Consider the following 22,326-nt stretch of genomic DNA (forward strand, 5'->3'; position numbering starts at 1 on the left):
CTGGCAACCAGATTTACGAAAAGCTTCTGCATGAAGAAATGGAGAAAAAGGAAGGCCGGCGCCGCGGCTCACTAGGCTAATCCTCCGCCTAGCGGCGCCGGCACACCGGGTTCTAGTCCCGGTCGGGGCGCCGGATTCTGTCCCGGTTGCCCCTCTTCCAGGCCAGCTCTCTGCTGTGGCCCAGGAGTGCAGTGGAGGATGGCCCAAGTGCTTGGGCCCTGCACCCCATGGGAGACCAGGAAAAGCACCTGGCTCCTGGCTCCTGGCTCCTGCCATCGGATCAGCGCAGTGCACCAGCCGCAGCGCGCCAGCCGCGGCGGCCATTGGAGGGTGAACCAACGGCAAAAGGAAGACCTTTCTCTCTGTCTCTCTCTCTCACTGTCCACTCTGCCTGTCAAAAAATAAAAAAATAAAAGAGAGAGAGAAAAAGGAGAGGGGAGGAGGCACTTCCCTCCGCTCCCATGAGCTTTCGCGGTCTCTTTCTGGCTTCTTGGGCCAGGTCTATGGCTGCTGTACCAGTGTGCACTTCTGTGGCTTGCCCTGAGTTGTGTTTAGGCTGGAGGACAAACTCAGCACCCCATCAATGGGGTTCATGGTTCTGGTGTTTCCACTGTGTGCTATTTACTTTTTGGTCCTCACACCATTGTGTAATGCATTCTGTCCAGGACATGTGTTTATTTCATCTTGCCTGGAACTAGAAAAAATTACAGCATGTGTACAGCACTATCTCATATTTATGCAAAAAGAAAAGAAGTAAACCTTTATCTCCACAGGTACGTCCTTAGGAAAAGTGGTTAGGAAAGTCCTTAGGAAAACTGGTTTCTCCTGAGAAGGGAATTTTGCTGAGATAATGTTGAAGGGAACTGTTACTTTTTACTCTATATTTATTGAATTATTTTAAGCACACACTATTACTTCTAGAACCTTCAAAACAGTAAGAAAGTGTGAGAGAAAAGTGTGGGGAAAAATACATTTCAACTGAAAATATATACACAGTACTCACCTCTTCCTGGACATGATAAGCATTTAATGAAAATCCACTTAGGAGTCCGTGTTATCACATTCTCTTCAGCCCATTTATATACTTATCAGAATCATTTCTCACAAAATAGAAGTCTGAGCCTTTAATATTAAGTTTATTCACATTTTTCCAAGTAAGTGCAATATTAAATATAAGCTAAAAACAATACAGAGTTCTTAGAAAACACAACCCCAAGTTCCTATTGCCTGAGCTTTGTGATTGGATGGTGCCCAGCCTTTATTCTTCCAGAATTTTAAAGTGAATGTAGTGCTCAAAACAGACATAAAATAACCTGGGGACACTTTGCCTAAATAACTTTGTTATTATAAAAAAAATGCAAAAGGAGGATTCTAATGCCTTTGTTCAAGTGTCCAGAGTTTCAAAATGGAAATAAGTATTACTAGGGTAAGCAACTGTTTTCCCATCTTATACTAGCAAGCTTGGCAGGAGTAGTGTGGGACAAGGGCCAGGTACACTAAGCGTGTAGTCTGACTGAATAGTTCCATATTCAACACTTCAAACATTTGCAAATGGCCAGTCATATTTTTAGGATCATTTTGTTTTAAAATATTACTTAACTGATCAAAGACTATACAGTAAGGACCATATATGGGTCAGGCACTAGCAGTTTGATACCAAACCAACTATAGAATCAGGCTATATAAATATTAGCACCATTTATCTAGTCCAGTTAAGCGTATAACTATCCATAAGCTAAGTTTTTTACTAAAGCAGTCAATAAGAAAGCTTGTTTTTACTTTACAGTGATATATTTTCTCTCTCTCTCTCTCTCTCTCTCTCTCTCTAATACTTTAGAACATTTTAAATATCAAGTACTCTAACATTTCATTTACAAAGTGTATGCCCAGGGCAGCATTATCATTTTGAAGGGGTTAGGGTAGACCACAAAGACTTGTTAAGAGTTGCAGTTATAGAGTTCTTTTTTGGAAGTTAAGACTTGAAGTAACTCAACACCAGCTTTCCTTGCTGTCTTTCTTATAATTTTGTTAGCTGAGTTCAAGTGACCTAAGCATACATACCTTTCAAATTACTTAGCAACTGATCCTTGATGAAATTTAATGACAAAGATATTACATGTGGAATGACATACATATGTGCCTTCTACATTATGAGGAAGTTATACATTCAGTAAACTTTAAAAATGTCCTTAGGAAAGGTTTGCAATGGTTTCTCCCAAGAAGGGAATTTTGCTGAGATAATGTTGAAGGGAACTGTTACTTTTATGGGGGGAGACTTACAGACATAACCAGAAGTGCCAAGGAGTCTGACACCCCCTAAATAAGAACAGATAAAAGAACAGAATCTTTCTCACTTCTCATTCATTTTGGTCCAGCAGGAAGCCAGGCATTATTTCAATATTCTATTTGTGTATTTATTGTAAAATAAAAGTACCTGCAAAAGGCATGTTTATGGCTTGTGGTTAAATTAAGAGCCTAAAACCAAAATTTACAGAATTTTATGTAGTATTTATTTTAAGTATCTTGGGATTCTCAGTTTCAGGTTTTTTCAAAATGAAAGGTAATTTTAAGCTATCTCACTATCCTCCAAGTTGTCCCAAGAATTAGAAACATGATTATTACTACATTAGTGTTTAGAATGAGAAGAAAAAAGTAGGACCATCAAACTGTTAAAAACCTAAAATTTTCAAAACACAATTGTCACTAAAGAAAAGAAACCCTAAGCGACGAAGGACTTGGACATCAGGTAGGAATTCACACTGATTCACGCCTCTCATGTGCACTAAAGAGGCTTTCACATCTTGTCCATTCGTCATCTCCTCGAAGGAAAGGGTGAAAGACTGGCCAACACTGCCTTCTAGGTTTTATCTCTGGAGTTTTCAAGAGCAAGCACATGAAATAAAGTCTGCTTCCTAAACACGAGAAAGTCTGGCTTATTCCAAGTCTGGGGAATGGGGGTTTCTAAGGCAGTCCCTCAGTGTGGGGCCAAAGCCATCTTTCCTAGAGATTGTCAAACGCAACACACACTCTTGAGCTGAACGGCTAGAACTAAACATGCAAGAAATGGTTTTAAAGCAACAGTTTACACAATCAGCCACACCATCACAATCACCACAGAAATGTGATCTTTAGGTACCTGCAATGTGTAAAGACTAACAACAGAGAACACCAAAATTCACCAGAATTATTGGCAAAGTTGTTTTGGACAACGTGTAGAATTTCCCTCTTTTTAAATATACATCTCAATGATTAAGGAGTGCTCTCTGAGTAAAATAATTCGCCTCAAAACTATGCACATAAAATTCTTTTTTTAAAAAAATACACTTCTTCAGCATAAGTTTTCAAAGCTTAATAGAGTTATGACACTGTGTGACAACTTCATGTGAAATAAAACCAATTTTTGTTCTAAAGATTCAATATCGTACTTCAAAGACCTAGAGTAAAAGTATCAAGGAAGTGCTCAGCCTCGTCTCACTCCCCCATCTCCAGGTGCTAGGTTGGCACAGGTAAAGTACCTTTTCTTTCAAAGAATTTAGCACTCATCTTTCTAGAAGATTCTTGCTTCTGCAGGATGGAAAAGAATTTACCCATTTGATGGAAACCAGTGTTTTAAAAAAAAATTTTTTTCTACCCACCAAAAGCAAACACAGTTGAGGAAAGTAGCATAATTTAAATAGTACTTATACACACATCACCATCCTCTCACATCAAGGTGAACAGGAGATATACTGAGTAGGAACCAAACAGTAAGATATTTCAACCTAAAGTCTGAATTTTATACATCAGCAAGACTTTGCTGTTAAGTTCGGTAGAGGAAAAGGCGGGGGGGAGGGGCAGCATACCTACTGTGTATCAATATCGGTCCTTCATCCCCAATGGGCTAAACAATCTTGATTCACTCAATGAAATTCCATATTATAAGTTCTAAGTATCATTGCCAGCTATTATAGGAGAGGCAAAAGTCCACATGTATACACACCAAAATATTAGTCTGTCACAAGTGACTGATTCTACATTATATATTCTTTTAAAAAAAAACTCACAATAAAAAAATGTGACAGTCTTTGACTTATTACTATTCTCAACACATGTTGCACTGGCACTGCATTCATTGGAATGTATTTGAACTATTAAACTATTAAATAAGAGGTGCCTAGATGACAATTTAAAGGGAAAAGGTGACCCTCACCCAGCCTGGGTAGCTCTTAAATACCACAATGTACATGGAGCTGGTGCTGAACTGAAAGACAAAGAAGTGACGGCTAGTTTTCCTGGAACTGCCTAAGTTCCAGTTTCACCATACATGGAATCAACAGAGGGGCTACACGGCATGTCCGACTTGCTACTCTTCCACAGAGAAAACCGCACAAGAGGAAAACTAATCTGAACGCCGCGGGATGGAATGATCTTACAGGCTATGGGATCTGAAAAGCTATTCAGGACGGGAATGAAAATGGGCTCCACTTAAACGCAGGGCAAGAATACGGAGTGGTGAGCATCTATAGCCATTTAAAGGCATTTGGTGTCACTCTTAAAAGATTAAGATGCCTTAAAACCCTTGAAGGGATATCAAAGATTTAGGGAATTATCTTCATAAATAACCAAATATCTATGGCTTCAACTGTCTGCCCTACTGCTGAGGTAGGTGACCAAAATTCATCAAAAGAAACAATCGTTTCCCCAAGAAAAACGTGCATAATCAGGTGGTTTCTTAAACCTGTGTCCAATTTCAATTGGTGGTTTTTCTTTCCTTTCATTTGGACTTCTCGGGGGAAGCTGTCCAGGCCACGGTCCTTTAGGCTCTTGCCGAATAGCATCTCATGTACTCTGTCATCCACGGGTTCTCCGAGGAGGAAGCCTTCCCCTTTCTGGTCTTCTCCGCCTCCACAGAGTGAGCACGCTGCCTCTGAGCTACCAGTCTCCTTTTCTCCACCTGTCTTCTGTTCTTGGCGCGTAATGCTGACTCATGGATCTAAGGGAAGTTCAAAGGCAAGAGTCTAAGCTTCTGCACTAAGTGTCAAGAATACACGCAATCAAAGTCAAGACCCTCAGTCCCCACCCCGACCCCATAACCTGGAACAGAGAGAGGGCCAAGCCCTGTCTTTCTGTGTGCAGCTTGTCTAATAGTAAAGGCTGCCACAGATGGCCATTCCCACCTGATGCTACTGTGACTTCCCCATCATCAGTGACAATGAAACTAAGCAACAGATAGAAATGGTGAGCAACTACTTTGCATGCGCTTCTAGAAGGGATGCTGGAAAAATGTGGAAGTGCTTGGCATTAAACGGGTAAGTAAATGTTTAAGGGGCAGTGTACTTAAAAAAAAAAAAGAGAGAGAGAGACGTGGGATTTTCCTCCCATCCTTCATTCTTCAAGGATAAATCCTGTTCAAATTAATTCCCAAGCGCTTGTCAGAGGTCTTTTGTTGAGCAACAGATTTGTTGTCTCAAATATCACTCCAGATAACACCATCTGCCAGGGTTCAGAAGTCTGTTCAGCTAAACTCTGATTGTGGTATTGAAACAGAATTCAAAAAAAAAAAAAATTCCCGTTTATGTTTCTTTTCATGCATCCTTTGCTTCAGGCTGTAGTAACGGTTTTTTTTGTTTTTTTGTTTTGTTTTTTTGTTTGTTTGTTTTTGTTTGTTTGTTTGTTTGTTTGGACAGGCAGAGTTAAGACAGAGAGAGAGACAGAGAGAAAGGTCTTCCTTTGCCGTTGGTTCACCCCCCCCCCAAATGGCAGCTACAGCCGGCACACTGCACTGATCCGAAGCCAGGAGCCAGGTGCTTCTCCTGCTCTCCCATGCGGGTGCAGGGCCCAAGCACTTGGGTCATCCTCCACTGCCCTCCTGGGCCACAGCAGAGAGCTGGACTTGGAAGAGGAGCAACTGGGACAGAATCTGGTACCCCAATTGGGACAAGAACCCAGTGTGCCGGTGCTGCAGGCAGAGGATTAGCCTAGTGAGCCACGGTGCCAGCCTGTAGCAACAGTGTTAATGCTAACACAGATCACTGTTTTGTGACTACATACATGAGGACCTTCTCATCTGAAACGCTTTCAGGGCCCGACCCTGGGTGAAAAATCAGGGCTAAGGCAGAGGAGAATTAAAGTTCCTGGGACTAAAATGCATCGGTTTACAGACAAATGGGAAATGCGGCAATTTGAAATTTAATTGGGAGAGCAAAAGGGTGGCCCATGTGGGGCAATCAACAGACAAACCAGTGACAAAGGAGACAAGAAAATGCTAGATTATCAAAGCCGAAGGCAGCTGCAAACTCTCAAGGGGCCAGCGGCAAATCCAGACGGGCAGCTGCCCAGGCCCAGCTGTTGCCTCTCCTCTGCACCTCCAGGCTCCCCAGGGACCTGTGAACTATCCTTTGCACCTGACTCAGTGTCAGTAAACCTTTCTGAGTACCAGCTAACTCCCAGCCAAAACCGCTGGCTCGCCAAGCACACACCGCCGTCCAGAATCCTGCTGGTTCATCAGAGTCTGTCTGGGGCTTCCCTGGCACCGTGGAGCATCAACCCCTAAAAGCTGTGTCTGGGCCCCCAGCATCCCAGTGGCTGCAGGATGAGCCCCCACGGACAAGCACACAGCCCAGCTTTCAGACAGACAGCAGAGAGGTGGGGGCTCACCTCGTGCACAGGAGCAGATGCACAGACGTTGTGAGTCTTCTGGCTCCCCGTATCCATCTGTTTTTCTCCCCAGCCATAAAGGGCAAATGGATGCCTGTTCTCTTTTATCTTACTTGATGACCTTTGGGGACTTTTGGCCGCTTTCCTATTTCCTCTGGCAAATAAGGCACTTGGCGGTTGTCGAGGTTCGACACTGACGGCTAACTTGTCAGTCTCTTTTGTTTTGGTTGGCTCTTCAGGTTTTCCTTCTACATCTTTCGCTGGCAGGGCTTTTGAAAAGAGAAAACGATGTAAATACAAGAAAAGCAGGCGTGCACACAATCACTTCAAATACTTCGGTTGAAAAAATCTTAGTGCTTCGTCAGGTCAGTAACATCTGCACACACGGCTGAACTAGAGTTTCACTTAAAGCAGAAATACAGAAACAAGTTAGCAGAGCAACTTTCCAGCCATTTATCCCATTTTAAAATCAACAGTAAATACACCAAGACTGAACCACGCCTACTCCAAGGCAGCTGAGATGTATAATTCAGTGAAATGCTAAAAGCCAGAAAGCACCATGCCCTAATGGTTTTCTCTGAAACCCCAAGCCAAATCCAATTATCTGTATGCTGTGCTTCAGGGAAGGATTCAGCTGGAATCCCTTGGTGACCAAAAACACTCATTATAACCCTCATGTGCTCCTGGGAAGAGCTGGGTGGCCGCCCCGGTTTGAAAGGCCGTCCATCACAATCCAGAGTGGTTTCCATGGTTACCCCCCTGGGTGCACAGCTACGCACCTCCCCGCTGGAGATGAGAGCTCTTCGGCATGGCCGCAGAAACGACTCGGTGAATCAGGTCCACAGTCCACACGGCCCAAAATTCTGCCAGCAGAGCTAGGAAGCTGCTTTATAGAGTGTGACTGCCCAACGTGAGCATCGCGGATATTAAGGATACACTGATACACTTGGCAAAAATATCTATTGATTACCTTTCAGGACTTTGCCATTCATTATCTTTTTAATCAATTTTTTTAATAACACTATATTCTTTTGCACAAACTCTTTGTGGACCTGTCCTCATCCAGGGGTTTAGGTCTTAAGCTTACTCCTCCCTCCCTCTGCATGCTGCAAAATTAGCCTCTCTCTGATGACTTTGTAGACTACAATACAAAGCCTCAGACTCTTGCCCCTAACTACTTAAAAAAATTTTTTTAATTTATTTTAATAAGACAGAGAAACAGAAATAAAGATCTTCCGTCTGCTGGTTCACTTCCCAGGTGTTCCCAGCAGCCAGGGGGCCAGGACTCATGGCCGAAGCTAAGAGCTGAGAACTCAATCCAGATCCCCCACGCGGGTGGCAGGGACACAAACACCATGCCATCATCACCTTCTGCCCCCCTGAATGTGCATTATCAAGAATGCTGGAGATGGAAGCAGAGCCAGCACACAAGCCCACGTACTCAGACACAGGATGTGGGTGCCCCAATCAGCATCTTAACTGCTACACCAAATGCCCACCTCCACCCCCCTCTACTTTTGCTTGTGACCCCTCTCTTGCCTAGTTCCACATTCCCTTGAATGTCAGGTGAACCCCACGTGGGGCAGTCCAGACAGAATGGAGTATGTTTCTAAGGAGTCTGCCAGGTCAGGCATCTGTCATTTGTGCCTTCATCAAGGACCCTGACTCTACCAAACTGTTTCATTTATTACTAAACATTTTTAAAACCCAGGTAGCCCAGTCGCTTGGGGAATGAAATAGGACAAGAGGAAGAGTGTGAGAGCCTACATCCATTCAGTGCTCCAATGTTTCTCTGAATGTTGTGTTCACACCCTCTCCATCCTTCTCTCTCTCTCTCCTTTTTTTTTTTTTAAGATTTATTTTATTTATTTGAAAGACATTGTTACAGAGAGGTAGAGACAGAAAGGTCTTCCATCTACTGGTTTACTCCCCAGATGGCCACAACAGCTGGAGCTGTGCCGATCCAAAGCCAGGAGCTTCTTCCAGGTCTCCCACGCGTGTACAGGGGCCCAAGCAGTTGGGCCATCCTCTACTGCTTTCCCAGGCCATAACAGAGAGCTGGACCAGAAGTGGAGCAGCCGGGACTCGAACCTGCACCTATACGGGATGCCAGCGCTTCAGGACAGGGCTTTAACCCGCTGCACCACCCACAGTGCCGGGCCCTCCACCCTTCTCTTGCCTGGATCCAGGAGGAAAGGAAAAGAAAGGAAAGACCACCAGGATCAGGACAAAGGGCAGGCAACACCTGTGTGGCTTCAAAGACTGAAAAAGAGAAGGCACCCTCTCTGGCTCCTGCATGCGAGGCTCCAAACACGAGTACCAGGGGACTGTGAAAGAGAAGCAGGCATACACACGGAGTGAAAGCATCGAAGGAGAACCAGCTGGAACGACAGATTGGAGATACTGGGATCATCACTCACAGACAAGAAAAGCCCTGTGCATATCCTCGGCACGTACAGAAAAAGACACACCTGAAAATCATCTGCAGCAGAAACAAAAGACGAAATGACAGAAAACCACCTATGGCTGTAATTTTTAATGTTTAAAAAAACCTTCAAAGTAGTGCCTTGTACAAGATAATCATATATAAGTACATGTTTTTAAAATCCTATTGTAAACTATGAAGCTTAAAATAAAGGCATTTTCAGGCAAAAATAAAACCCACAGCATTCCCCACCAGTTCTGGTGACAGACTGCAATGAGTCTTTCTCAGCTACTTATACAGCATTCAAATAAAAAGAACTTCAGGGGCTGGCGCTGTGGCGTAGCGGGTAAAGCTGCAGCCTGCAGTGCCAGCAACCCATGTGGGTGCTGGTTTGGGTCTCAGCTGCTCTACTTCCAATCCAGCTCTCTGCTATGGGCTGGGAAACCAGTGGAGGATGGCCCTGGTCCTTGGATCCCTGCACCCATGTGGGAGACCTGGAGGAAGCTCCTGGCTCCTGGCTTCAGATCAACTCAGCTCTGGATTGGCGCAGCTCCAGCCATTCTGGCTATCTGGGGAATGAGCTACCTGGGGCAATCAACAGACAAACCAGTGACAAAGGAGACAAGAAAATGCTAGGTTATCAAAGCCGAAGGTGTGGGGAGCAACTCGGAATAGACTGTTACTCGAATTAAGACTTATTCTATGCATCTGCTTTCCCACAATATGGTGCTGGGAGAGGAGCAAACAGCTTCTACACAGCTGCCTCCAGTTCAACCAATAAGCAGCAGGACCTGCTCCTGATTGGAGGAGAGCAGCGTACTCGGCGTGTGGGTAGCAGAGTTGGGATTGGTGGAAGAGGACTATAAAGGAGGAGAGAGACAACATGCACCAGGAACACCTGAGGAACATCTGAGCAGCCCCCGAGAGAGCCGGCCGGCGGTGTGCCACTCCCCCACGGAGGTGGAAGGGACGGTAGCCAACCCGGGAAGAACCAGCAGCAAACCCGGGGAGGGCCGAGCAGACGAAAGAACAACGCAGGGTCCTGTGTCGTTCCTCCACGAAGAGGGGGAGCGACACGAAGGCAGCTGCAAACTCTCAAGGGGCCAGCGGCAAATCCAGACGGGCAGCTGCCCAGGCCCAGCTGTTGCCTCTCCTCTGCACCTCCAGGCTCCCCAGGGACCTGTGAACTATCCTTTGCACCTGACTCAGTGTCAGTAAACCTTTCTGAGTACCAGCTAACTCCCAGCCAAAACCGCTGGCTCGCCAAGCACACACCGCCGTCCAGAATCCTGCTGGTTCATCAGAGTCTGTCTGGGGCTTCCCTGGCACCGTGGAGCATCAACCCCTAAAAGTTGTGTCTGGGCCCCCAGCATCCCAGTGGCTGCAGGATGAGCCCCCACGGACAAGCACACAGCCCAGCTTTCAGACAGACAGCAGAGACGGTTGGAGGCCCCCTCTCTCTCTGCCTCAGCCTCTGTGACTCTGCCTTTCAAATAAAATAAATAAATCTTAAAAAAAAAAAAAAAGAACTTCATCTCAATTTAAAATCGTGCTGTCCAACATGAACTACATGTAGCTATTATGTGTAATTTTAATCTAAAGTGAAAAGATTTGGTTCCTTAATTACAATAGGTCATCATCCAAGTACTTATTAAACACATCCGCTGGAGACTGCCAGGTTGGAGAGTGGAAGGAGAGAACACGTCCACCAGTACAGGATGTTTTACTGAACAGCCCGATCCTCAACAACTGAACAGAATTAACAAATCTGACCCAGTGAGTGTCACAACACCACCATCAGCCACAACTACAGAATATATAGACCCATCAAGTATGTAAGGAACATTACAGGAATTTGCACAGCCTAAGCCATAAAGCAAATCTTACTACATTTATAAGCCTGAAATTCTCTAACCAGAGAACCAACAAGCTACATACATCAAAACAACATTTTCTTTTTTAATGATTTAATTATTTATTTGAAACTCAGAGTTACACAAAGGGGGGGGGGCAGAGAAAGAGGTCTTCCATCTGCTGGTTCACTCCCCAATTGGCCACAACAGCCAGAGCTGCGCCAATCTGAAGCCAGGAGCTTCTTCTGGGTTTCCCACAGGGGTACAGGGGTCCAAGGACTTGGGCCATATTCTACTGTTTTCCCAAGCCATAGCAGAGAGCTGGATCAGAAGTGGAGCAGCCGGGACTAGAACCAGTGCCCATATGGGATACTGGCACTGCAGGCAGCAGCTTTACCTGCTATGCCACAGCGCCGGTCCCCAAAACAGAACTTTTAAAGACCTCTTCTAGGTTTTTTTTCCCCCTTCATTTTATTTGAGAGAAATCAAGAAGAGAAATACTTTCCACCTATCGGCTCACTCCCCAAATGCCCACAACAGCCAGGGCTGGGCCAGGCTAAAACCAAGAGCAAAGAACTCCATCCTGGTCCCCAACGTGGGTGACAGGAACCCAAGTACCTGAGCCATCTGTTGCCTCTGAGGGTACACATTAGCTGAGGCCAGGTGAGAAGCAAAGGAACTAAGACTAGAACAAGGCACTCTGCCGTGGGATGTAGGATTTCCCAGCAGTGTCTTAACCTCTGAACCAAATGCCTAGCGCTCTTGCAGTTTTGAAATTTAAAAACTCTTGTTTAAAAAAAAAAAAAAAAAGAAACCTTGGGTCAAAACCAAAACATATGGTTACACAAAAATATGAAAGTACACGCTGTCACTGAGCTGTGTACTTTAAAAATGGTAACTCTTGTGTTATATATATTTTACAATTTTTTTCATTTTAAATTATTAATTATTCATTTTCTTTGAAAGGCAGGAGACAGAGAAAGACTTTTCCATTGGATTCACTCTCCAAATACCAGTAATGGTCAGGGCTGGGCTAGGCTGAAGCCAGGAGCTCCATCCATGTCCCCAATATGGCAGGGACCCAAGTAGCTGAGCCATCATTTGCTTCCTCCTGGACTGCACATTCACAGGAAGCTGGAATGTAGAGCAGAACCAGGCCTCAAATCCAGGCACTCTGATACGTGACACAGGTATCCCAAGAGGCATCATCACCACTGCACCAAATGCAACCACATAAAAAACATTTTTTTTGAATCCTGGTGATGGAGGGTGTTCCTTTCACAATTATGATCTAATCGGGGATGTTTCTAAGGTTTCTTCACTTAGTATAATTTTGCAGGTTTTTCATTTTTTTTTAAAGATTGATTTATTTATTCGAAAGGCAGAATGACAGAGACAGACAGGTCATCTATTGCTTCACTTCCCCAAATGGCTGCAACAGCTGTCGCTGGGCCAGGCCAACGTGAGGAGCTAAGAACTTTATTCAGGTTCCTACGTGGGTGGCAGAGACTCCAGTGTTTGAGCCACCATCCGCTTCCCAGGCACATTAGCAGGAGCTGGATTGGAAGTGGAGTAGCCGAGACTCCAACTCTTGCTCCAATATGGGCTGTAAGTATCTGAAGCAGCAGCTCAACACTGCAGCACAATGCCTGCTCCTGCAAGTTTTATGTTACATATATTTTTTTAAATTTATTTATTATTTACTTGAAAGTCAGAGTTACACAGAGAGAGAAAGAGAGGCAGAAAGAGAGAGAGGTCTTCCATTCGATGGTTCACTCCCCAATTAGCTGCAATGGCTGGAGCTGTGCCAATCTGAAGCCAGGAGCTTCTTCCGGATCTCCCACATGGGTGCAGGGGCCCAAGGGCTTGGACCATCTTCTACTGCTTTCCCAGGCCACAGCAGAGAGCTAGATTGGAAGAGGAGCAGCCGGGACTCAAACAGGCGCCCATATGGGATGCCAGCACTGCAGGTGGTGGCTTTACCCACTATAGCATAGCACTGGCCCAGCTCCAGCTATTGCAGCATTTGAACCAAGAGATAGAAGTATGTGCTCTCTCTGCCTCCCTGTCTGCATGTATGTGTGTTTGTGTATGTCTGTGTGTGGGTGTATGTCTTTCAAATAAATAAAAATGTTTTAAAATCGAAATTAAAGAATACTCAGAACCAAAATATAGTGATTTCTTGAAAACTTAAACTAGGGCGACAGAATTTAAAAATTCAATACAGAGCTTGAAGATAAAATCAAAGAGTTCTCCCAGACTATAGAACCACAACTTCTTTTTTTTAAAAGATTGATTTTATTTATTTGAAAGACAGAGTTACAGAGATAGGTAGAGACAGAAAGAGAGGTCTTCCATCTGCTGGTTCATTCCTTAGATGGCTACAATGGCCAGAGCTGCGCCAATCCGAAAGCCAGGAGCCAGGAGCTTCCTCCAGGAGCTTCCCCACACAGGTGCAGGGGCCCAGGGACTTGGGCCATTCTCTACTGCTTTCCCAGGCCATAGCAGAGAGCTGGACCAGAAGAGGAGCAAGCACGACTAGAACCGGCACCCATATGGGATGCCAGCGCTTCAGGCCAGGGCTTTAACCCCCTGTGCCACAGCACTAGCCCTGAACCAAAACTTCTAATACTAAAATGTTTTAAATAAATAATGCTAGAGTTTTGGTTCTGGAAGTATACCAAGAATAATTATAGAAAGCAAAAGTACAGCAAATGGAGCAGAGTAAAATACTTTTAAACAGCATAAGGAAGTAACACGAAACTGCAAGGAGTTTCCTGATTAAAAAGGCATAGCCCAATGAATGAACAGACACACATAAACACATCACTGAATTTTAGGACAACCAGGATAAAAAGAATCAAAAAGTTTTTTTAAAAATCATATGAGGTCACATATACAAGTGAGACGTCAGAATGGCCTGTTACTTTTCAAGAGCAAAACCAGAAGCTAGAATTCAGTGTAATCACAAGACACCTTCCAAGTGTAAGGTTTCTAATCTCGAATTCTCCAACTTGCCAAAAATATCAATCCCAGCTCTGTATACATATACAGACATGCAAGGTCAACAAGATCTCCACTTCCCATGCAATATTTTGCAAGGCCGACAGGTGTGCTCCATCAAAAGAAATAAGTAGGCCAAACTAACGGAAAACCTGAAATGTATAAGGCAGTCGACGGGATGAGAGGAATGAAGTCTCAGGTGAGCAGTAAGGACCAGGCCCAGTTCAGCAGCTATGCCAGATCTGAGCATCAGAGTCTAGGTCGGAACAGGAAGATCAAGGGCTCCAAAAAAAGTCTCCAAGGAAAAAAAGATCAAATAAAAGAACATTTGATGCGTCTGAAATATGGCCAGTTTTACAGTTCAATCAGACTGTCTCAGGCTGAACTGATGACAGGATTATTTTTTTGGAAAGCAAGCAAGAAAATGAAGCAATGATTCACTTAATATAATAGAGAAAATATCAGAATATGCCAGGGCTCATCTGCAAATATTCAAACACAGAATAGTGATTAAACAAAACTCATAGCCAGTGCCGCGGCTCAACAAGCTAATCCTCCACCTGCGGCACCGGCACCGCGGGTTCTAGTCCCAGTTGGGGCACTGGATTCTGTCCTGGTTGCTCCTCTTCCAGTCCAGCCTCTGCTGTGGCCAGGGAAGGCAGTGGAGGATGGCCCAAGTGCTTGGGTCCTGCACCCGCATGGAAGACCAGGAGAAGCACCTGGCTCCTGGCTTTGGATCAGCGCGGTGCGCCGGCCGCAGTGGCCATTGGAGGGTGAACCAATGGTAGGAAGACCTTTCTCTCTGTCTCTCTCACTGTCCACACTGCCTGTCAAAAACAAAACAAAACAAAACTCAAGCTGTTTTGAGTGTTGGTGTTGGTGTATATCTGGGGTGGAGTTGGGGGTGTTAGAGCTAAGACCTTGAGCTAAATCAATCTCTCCCTCTCCCTCCCTCTCTATCTCATATAATGGGAGGTCAATATATAATGTTTAAAATTTAGAGAAAGAGGAGGATGGGCAATGTTGAAAGGATTTGGAAGGAGTAGAGAACATGAGCATAAAAAGAGGCAGGATTGCTTTTTTTATTCTAAGCAAATTTTCAAAAACTTATTGAAAAAGAAGTGTGACTGTGAAGTAAGGAACCGGGAAAAGTCTAGGCCACTCTTTACAGATCGCTGGTTCCAGGAGTGAAGGAATCCCACAGTAAGCAAGTACCCCCAACCCTCAACCCCCAAAGCACACACAAGCAGGGAACTTGCCCACATGGTTTAGTACCCATATCCCTTTAGTAAGATGGAGAAGCCAAGTACCCTTCAAAATTTGCAACAAGCATCTAACATGAAATACACTTACAAGAAAAAAGAAACAAACAAGAAGTGAAACAGATTATACCAAAGAAACACCTGAAAAAAAGAAACACACATTCTAATGAGATCTTCAAAAAGAGAAGATACCATCTGTGTGAACCAAGAACCAGGTATTTATTTCTAGAAAACGATTCAAGGGCTGTTGAATTTAAAAAAAAAAAAAAAAATCAGGGGTGGGGTTGGCGCTGTGCCGCAGTGGGTTAACACCCTGGCCTGAAGCGCCGGCATCCCATATGGGCACTGGTTTGAGACCCGGCTGTTCTGCTTCCTGTCCAGCTCTCTGCTATGGGCCAGGAAAGCAGTAGAAGATGGCCCAAGTCCTTGGGCCCCTGCACCCATGTGGGAGACACAGAAGAAGCTCCTGGCTCCTGGCTTCAGATTGGCATAGCTCTGGCCATTGTGACCAGTTGGGGAGTGAACCATCGGCTGGAAAACCTCTCTCTCTTTCTGCCTCTCCTCTCTCTGCCTCTCCTCTCTCTGTGTAACTCTTTCAAATAAATAAATAAATAAATCTTTTAAAAAATTTAAAAACCAAACAGGATCCTCGAAGTGAAAAAGTTATTGAAGACTTAGAAAAATGTTAAAAAAGACTTAGACTTAGATTGAGAACATCACCAAAAAAAAAAAAAAAGGAACAAAAAGATGAAAATTGGGAGGAAGCTAGAAAATTAAAGGATAAATTTGTGGAGTCTAATAGCCAATTAAAAACTCAGGAAAGAAACGGAAAGGAGAGAACTTGTCAGAATCAAACACATGAGTCTGATTGTAAGGACCTGCCCGGGGCCCAGCGCAGCAGAGGTAAACAGATCTAGATCACTGGCCAAGAGCAGAGCAAGAGCAAACCAAACATGGCACCTACGAGGACCAAGACTCAACGACGCAGAAGTGTAACAGCAAGCCTGCATTGGCAGTGTGGGTAGCAATGACTCCAGATGTCAGACACAATGACTTCCAGCTCAAAACTCCCTGCCCAGCCACACTCCTGGAATTGCAAGAGCAGAATAAAGTAAGCTCTCTTCTGAAACGTAAGGCCTCAGAAACTTAACCTCTCAGACTTTCTCAGGCAACCACCAAGAAGATGAGTCCCACCAAGGGGGTGGGGGCAGGGTGGTAAACCCAGGAGGAGGGGGACCTGAGTGCCAGCCACACAGCAATGGTCAAAGTTGGGAGGTCCCTGTGGACTGTTCCAAGACACCAGCCAGGCAGGGCAGCAGTGGGCCAGAGGCTCAGGGTGACAAGAGCAACAGTGGGCAGGTCAGGTTGGTTACGCCGTGAAACAAGGAGACAGGGCTCAAGGGAAACGATGCAGGTCAGCTTTGAGGAACGTTTCCCACAGGCACAGCAGTGGGGATACAAACTGTCACTCTAACAAGGATGACTATATTGACATGGTGTGGGGATGGGCTGTTCAGATGGGACAGAATAATTAAAAGAATTAAATGCCACAGAGGAACAGAGAACTCAAGATGGCACACCCAAGAACGGGCAACCCGATTCTCAGTCAAACCTTCGGCTCCTCCTTGGCATCTCACAGAGAAGCCCTAAGAAAATCTGGCTGGGTTACAATGGGTAATGTTAAAAACCGAAAAATTGGGCTGTGCTGTTGCATAGTGGGTAGAGCCGCTGCTTGTGGCGCCAGCATCCCATTAGGACACTGGTTCAAATCCCAGCTGCTCTACTTCTGATCCAGCTCTCTGCTATGGCCTGGGAAAGCAGTGGAAGACGGCCCGTCCTTGGATCCCTGTACCCACGTGGGAGACCCAGAGGAAGCTCCTGGCTTCAGATCAGCTCAGCTCTGGCCATTGCAGCCATCTGGGGAGTGAACCAGCAGATGGAAGACTTCTCTCTCTCTCTCTCTCTGCTTCTCTTTAACTCTGCCTTTCAAATAAACAAATAAATCTTTTAAAAAATGAAAAATAAAAAAATCCACAACAGCTATGTAACTTAGAAATAGAGAAATAAATACCAAAGGAAAAATCGGGAAATTGAAAGCCATTGCTAAGAAGTAGGTCACCTTTACGTGTGCGGGAGTTGCTGTCTTTTTGTAATAAGCTTTGTGTACATATACACAGGGAAGAGAACAAACGTAGTGTACAGAAACTCAAGAGAGTGGTTATCACTCTAGCATATGAAATCATCGACTTGAAGACAAGGACGTTTAATCTTGCCCAACGCAGGAAGGAAGGACTTTGCTAACTAGGAGCCGGCAAATGATCTTGACAATCGTCAATACTGGAAGCAGAAAACATCCCTTCTTTTCTCCGATGCTAAAGTTAAAATTTTAAAATTCTAGGAGAGAAAAAAAAGTGGAGGCAGGCATGTTGGCGCAGCTGGCTAAGTCGTGGGCTAAATACCAGCATCTCATATTGGAGTGCCTGGGATCAATTCTCACCGCCTCTGCTTCCCATCCAGCATCCTGCTGGCACACTCGGGAGGCAACAGATGACACCCCATCGTGTACTTGGGTCCCTGCCACCCAGGAGGGAGACCTGGATGGAGTTCCTGGCTCTGGCCTGGCCCAGGAATGAATTTTGGAAGGAAGGAGGCTAGCTAGCTGAATCCACTGGGAAGATTCCATATCTCTAAACAACTGAAAATCATCATGAACACAGAGCACACCCGAACAGGCAAACACAGGCCCCCTCCACACCACAACACCGCCTAAAAGTTGTCTGGATAGTGCACACAAATATTCAGCAACTCCTTGCCACACAATGAAGGGGGAGAGAGCAGAAAGAGAAGAATCCCAGCTTGATCGAGAATATTTCATAATTTAGCTAGCAAGCTCGGTGCCCACGGAATAATCTGGAAGGCAGAGTCCCCCCACCCCCTGCACCTTCTGTTACAATGACGGCTGACGCATCAGGAAATCAGTGAGAATTCACAAGAGCCCCGAGGACCGGGAGGCAGCTGTGCCACAGAGGAACGGAGACGAACTCAATAGGGCACGGCCTTCGTCTGTTTCTCAGCATCTCACAGAGATGCCCCGTAAGAGAGTCAGCCTGGCAGGCAAGCCAAAAAGTCACTCATCACCTGTCCTGAGCTTCCATTTCATCATCGATTAAAAAACAACCACAAAAATGGTGGCCCTGCCTCCTAGGATGGCCCCGAAGGTTTACTGAGAAGGCACACAAGGCTACATGCTGAACGCATAAGCTGTCACTCAATCTTGTTATTCTTCCTCGCTAGCACCTGCGAGCCCGCGGTGGCGCCAGATCAGGGTTTCCGGGCAGCAGCAAACAGCCGCTCCAGGCTGCACCCAGGCGCTCCCGGCTCTGCATCACTCCGGGCAGGAGACGTAACGACGCCAAGGAGCCCTGGTCCAGCGTCGGCGAGGTGGGCGCGCCGCCGAGACCCCCAGCCAGCGCCGGTACAGAGCACGGCGCCCAGGCCCGGCGGCGCGCGCGGGCGCCAAGTCCTCCACAGGGACAGCGCGGCGAGCTCAGGGTGCTCCTGCGGCACACAACGGCCCCATTGAGAACGCTTAGCTGCGGACTCTCATCCAGCCGGGGCGCCTGAGAAGCTGACTTATCGCGAACTGGCTCCGAGAAACGGATACAGGTCAGGGCGGCTCCGGAGTCGGAGCGGGCTCGGCCTAATTAGGGAAATAAGGGTGGGAGCGCAGAGGCGGGGCCCACACCTCCCCTGTTTTGTCAACGGAGGCGGATTCTCCATCTGCCCACCCACTCCCCCAAAAAACGCATCTTGCCCGAGCGCAGCCACAGACACTGGCGGTCTAGAAGCGCAAAGCGAACCAGCCCCTCGGCGGAGGCCCCCGCGCACCCGCTCCGGGCTCCGTACCTGACACGGTCGCGTCCTCCGCTTCCTGCGCCTCGGCGTCCCTGGCCTCGGTGTCCGGCTCCTCCGCGGGCCCCCGCGCGCGCCGCGCCGGCTCCTCCAGCGCAGGGGACTCCGCGGGCGGCGGGGGCGAGGCCGGGGCGCACCGGAGAACGGGAGCCGCTGGGCGCCCGGCGCCCGACGTTGCCGACGACGACGCCGAGTCGTCCGAGGAGCCGCCTGGGCCCCAGTCGTCCCAGAGCCAGGGCGCGTGCGCCTGCTCGAGCAGCCGGCGGCCCAGGCGGTAGTGCAGCAGCTCCCGGTAGCAGGGCCCGTACTCGTCCCAGCGCGGCTCCTGGTAGCGCTTCATGTACTCGCTCTTCACCCCGCTTCCCGGGGACATGGTGCCACCGCCGGCCCCGGGCGTCCGCCGCTCCGCGCTGCGCCGCCTCCGCCGCCGCCTACGGGCCGGGGACTCGACACAGAGGCCCGCCCCGCCCCTCGGCCGGCCCGGCCCGCCGCGACGTTTAAACCCGGAGCCCCGCCCGGATGGGGCGGGCGGGGGCGGAGAGGCGGGGGCGGGGCGGAGCCCAGCGGGCGGGAGACGGTGCCCGGGGCCTGGCACGGGGCGGGGCGACCGGGACAGCGGGGGCAGGGGCGAGCCAGGCAGGGATGGGGCGAAGGGGGCTGGGGGGGAACAGGTCTCCGAGGCGGTCGGGTCCGGTGGCTGCGGGCAGGGGGCGACTGGGCCAAGGCGGCCGCGGAGACCTGGAGTTGAGCCGAGAGGGAGGAGTGAAACAGGGACTGCGCAGGGCCGGGGCCCGAGTGGACCCGAGGTCCTCTCGGGAAGTGCCTGCGGGCCGGAGGGGTGACGGGCGGCCTTACCTCTTCCTGCCGTGCCAGCCCGGCCCCGCGACCCGCACTCAGGCCTGCCCGCGATGCGCGTGGCGCAGCAGCTCAAGCGCGGCCCGCTCTGCGCTGTGCTTTCCTCTCCAGCAAGATGTCGCCGTCGGCGCGGCAGCCCGCGTTCCTGCAGCAACCGGGAGGCGAAGGCGCCGCCTCAGTCCCGGGGAGTAGACGCCTCCCCCGCGCGCTCCGGGGCCCCGGGCTCTCCGCCTCGCGCCAAGGGGGCGGCTGGCTCCGTGCAGAGCGCGCGGAGCCGGAGTGCAGCGAATCTGGCAGCCCAGGGACCCAGGTCCGGGTCCCCGGGCCACCCATGCCCCGGCAGGCGCTGTCCCAGGCAAGCATCACCCGTCAGAAGGCACCTGTGGGCAGCAGAAGCTCCTTGTGTCCCGTGAGGGATGCCGCCCCCGGAGACACTGGGTGTCCCGGCTGGAAGTCTACCGGTCTGGTCTTCGCACAAATTCAGTTGTAAGGTGTGGAAAAATACAGTGTTGCCCTGTTTGTTGTTAACAGTTTCAAACACCTGTTCCCTTAAGGAGGGGGAAAAAAAGAAGAGGAGGAGGCGGTTTGATACAGTAACTGTGAAAAAAATTTGAAAGAAGTTTAGAAGAATCAAAACCCATTTCCCAGGGAAGAAACAGGCCCTGAAGCGAATGAGCCAACCCATCCTGGCTTCCATTCTGGGGTTGTTGTGGATTCACCTTGTGTTTTTATTTCTATGCGCGCGGCTTTTCCTCTCTCTCCCATCCTCCCCCTTAACTAAAAGATCCTGAGGTGGGCACTGACCCAACTGGGAGGAGCCAGAGTTCTGAGAACTTGAAGTTACTGGGCCAGAAGGCTTCAGCTGTTAACACCTCCACAGAAGCCGGTCCCCTGCTCTACTTTGTTCTTACTGCAGGCACATAGAGGGTTTTTGTTTGGTTTTTGTTTTGTTGTTTGATAGTGCTCCCATTTGCTGCTTCACTCCCCACATGCCCACAGGAACTCAATCCAGGTCTCCCACGTGAGTGGCAGGAACCCAATCACTTGAGCTGTCTTTCCTGCCTCCCCAGGTCTGCCTTAGCAGGAAACTGGAGCCCAGAGTTGAACCCCAGCACTTGGATGCTGATTGCAGATGTCCCAACAAGCATGCTACTAACCACTAGACCAGAAGCCTACACCTAGAGTTGGTTTCTAATGCTTGCACAAATATTGGATGCTGTGTAAGAAATGGCCGTGTGTGAGTTTTCTGAGAGATACAGGACACGATCTGTTTCAAGGAACTTTTGCTGCATAATTCACTCCAGAACTTAGTGGTTTAAAACAAGTAAGGTTGGGGTCTGGTGTTTTTGTGGTGTAGTGGGTAAAGCCATTGCCTGCAACTCTGGCATCCCATAATGGGTGCTGGTTTGAGTCCCGACTGCCTCATTTCTGATCCAGCTCTCTGCTAATGTACCTGGGAGAGCAGTGGAAGATGACCCAAGTCCTTGGGTCCCGGCAGCCACGTGGGAGACTGGGAAGAAACTCCTGGCTCCTGGCTTCAGTCTGGCCCAGCCCTGGCTGTTGCAGCTATTTAGGGAGTGAACCATTGGATGGAAGATCTCTCTCTCTCTCTCTCTCTCTGTCTCCCTCTCTCTCTAATTCTGCCTTTCAACTAAAACAAATGAACCTTAAAAAAAACAACAACTGAGATTTAGTATTCCTTGGGACTCTCGGGGTAACCTGGGCTGTTCCTCCACGGTCACATTCAGGTGCAGGGAGAGCTGGGCTGAAAGGTTCAAAATGGCCTCACCCATGAACCTGGCATGGCCTTGGTTGGTTGTGGGTGGGGCCATCTTGGCCTCATCCTCCAGAGGCTGGACTGGCCTCTGCATATCACATATCTCTCCTGCTGCATTCTAATGTTCTGGTAAGCAAAGTGGCCGAGCTTCAAGGGAGAGAGAACTAAACATCTCTGGGGGGGCTGGCGCTGTGGTGCAGCGGGTTAATGCCCTGGCCTGAAGCGCTGGCATCCCATATGAGCGCCCGTTTGAGACCCAGCTGCTCCACTTCCGATCCAGCTCTCTGCCATGACCTGAGAAAGCAGTGGAAGATGGCCCAAGTCCTTGGGCCCTGTACCCATGTGGGAGACCCAGAAGAAGCTCCTGGCTCCTGGCTTTGGATCAGCTCAGCTCTGGCCGTTGCAATCATCTAGGGAGTGAACCATTGGATGGAAGACCTCTCTCTCTCTCTCTCTCTCTCTCTCTGTGTGTGTGTAACTCTGACTTTAAAATAATAAATAAATCTTTAAAAAAATAAAATCCATCTCTGCAAAGGAGGAACAGGGAACACACATTGCAAAGGGACCTGCTGTCTGCATGGGAGAATGTGTGACCCACTTTTA

At 48.0% G+C, this 22,326-nt stretch overlaps 1 protein-coding gene across 3 annotated transcripts; it reads right to left on the reverse strand.

The window, feature by feature from the left end:
• Positions 1-1,117: 1,117 nt before the first annotated feature.
• On the reverse strand, positions 1,118-20,478 carry CCSAP (centriole, cilia and spindle associated protein). Of its 3 annotated transcripts, none has more exons than XM_070055857.2 (4): positions 20,327-20,478; positions 19,086-20,091; positions 6,637-6,905; positions 1,118-4,972 (listed from the first exon to the last, which is right to left on the reverse strand). In XM_070055857.2, exons 2-4 carry the CDS (start codon positions 19,462-19,464, stop codon positions 4,796-4,798), a joined length of 825 nt encoding a protein of 274 aa, XP_069911958.2. In that variant the 5' UTR covers positions 19,465-20,091; positions 20,327-20,478; the 3' UTR covers positions 1,118-4,795. The 3 variants fall into 3 exon arrangements, with proteins under 3 accessions (XP_069911958.2, XP_017194335.2, XP_051694125.2); XM_017338846.4 differs by lacking the exon at positions 20,327-20,478 and having other exon boundaries at positions 19,086-19,522; positions 19,947-20,278; XM_051838165.3 differs by lacking the exon at positions 20,327-20,478 and having other exon boundaries at positions 19,086-19,829; positions 19,947-20,277.
• Positions 20,479-22,326: the final 1,848 nt, after the last annotated feature.

The sequence above is a fragment of the Oryctolagus cuniculus genome, chromosome 13, assembly GCF_051225735.1.
Source record: "Oryctolagus cuniculus isolate XC-2025 breed Fujian yellow rabbit chromosome 13, ASM5122573v1, whole genome shotgun sequence".
Taxonomy (NCBI): Eukaryota; Metazoa; Chordata; class Mammalia; order Lagomorpha; family Leporidae; genus Oryctolagus; species Oryctolagus cuniculus.

What these genes read in the sequence shown, in the direction of transcription:
- CCSAP (XM_070055857.2), bottom strand. Translation starts at nt 19,464, where the DNA reads ATGTCCCCGGGAAGCGGGGTGAAGAGCGAGTACATGAAGCGCTACCAG. An exon ending in GGAGGACGCGACCGTGTCAG is followed by an intron (nt 6,906 to 19,085) that starts GTACGGAGCCCG and finishes TCTTTTCAAAAG; the next exon opens with CCCTGCCAGCGAAAGATGTA. An exon ending in CATCTGCTCCTGTGCACGAG is followed by an intron (nt 4,973 to 6,636) that starts GTGAGCCCCCAC and finishes AACTTCCCTTAG; the next exon opens with ATCCATGAGTCAGCATTACG.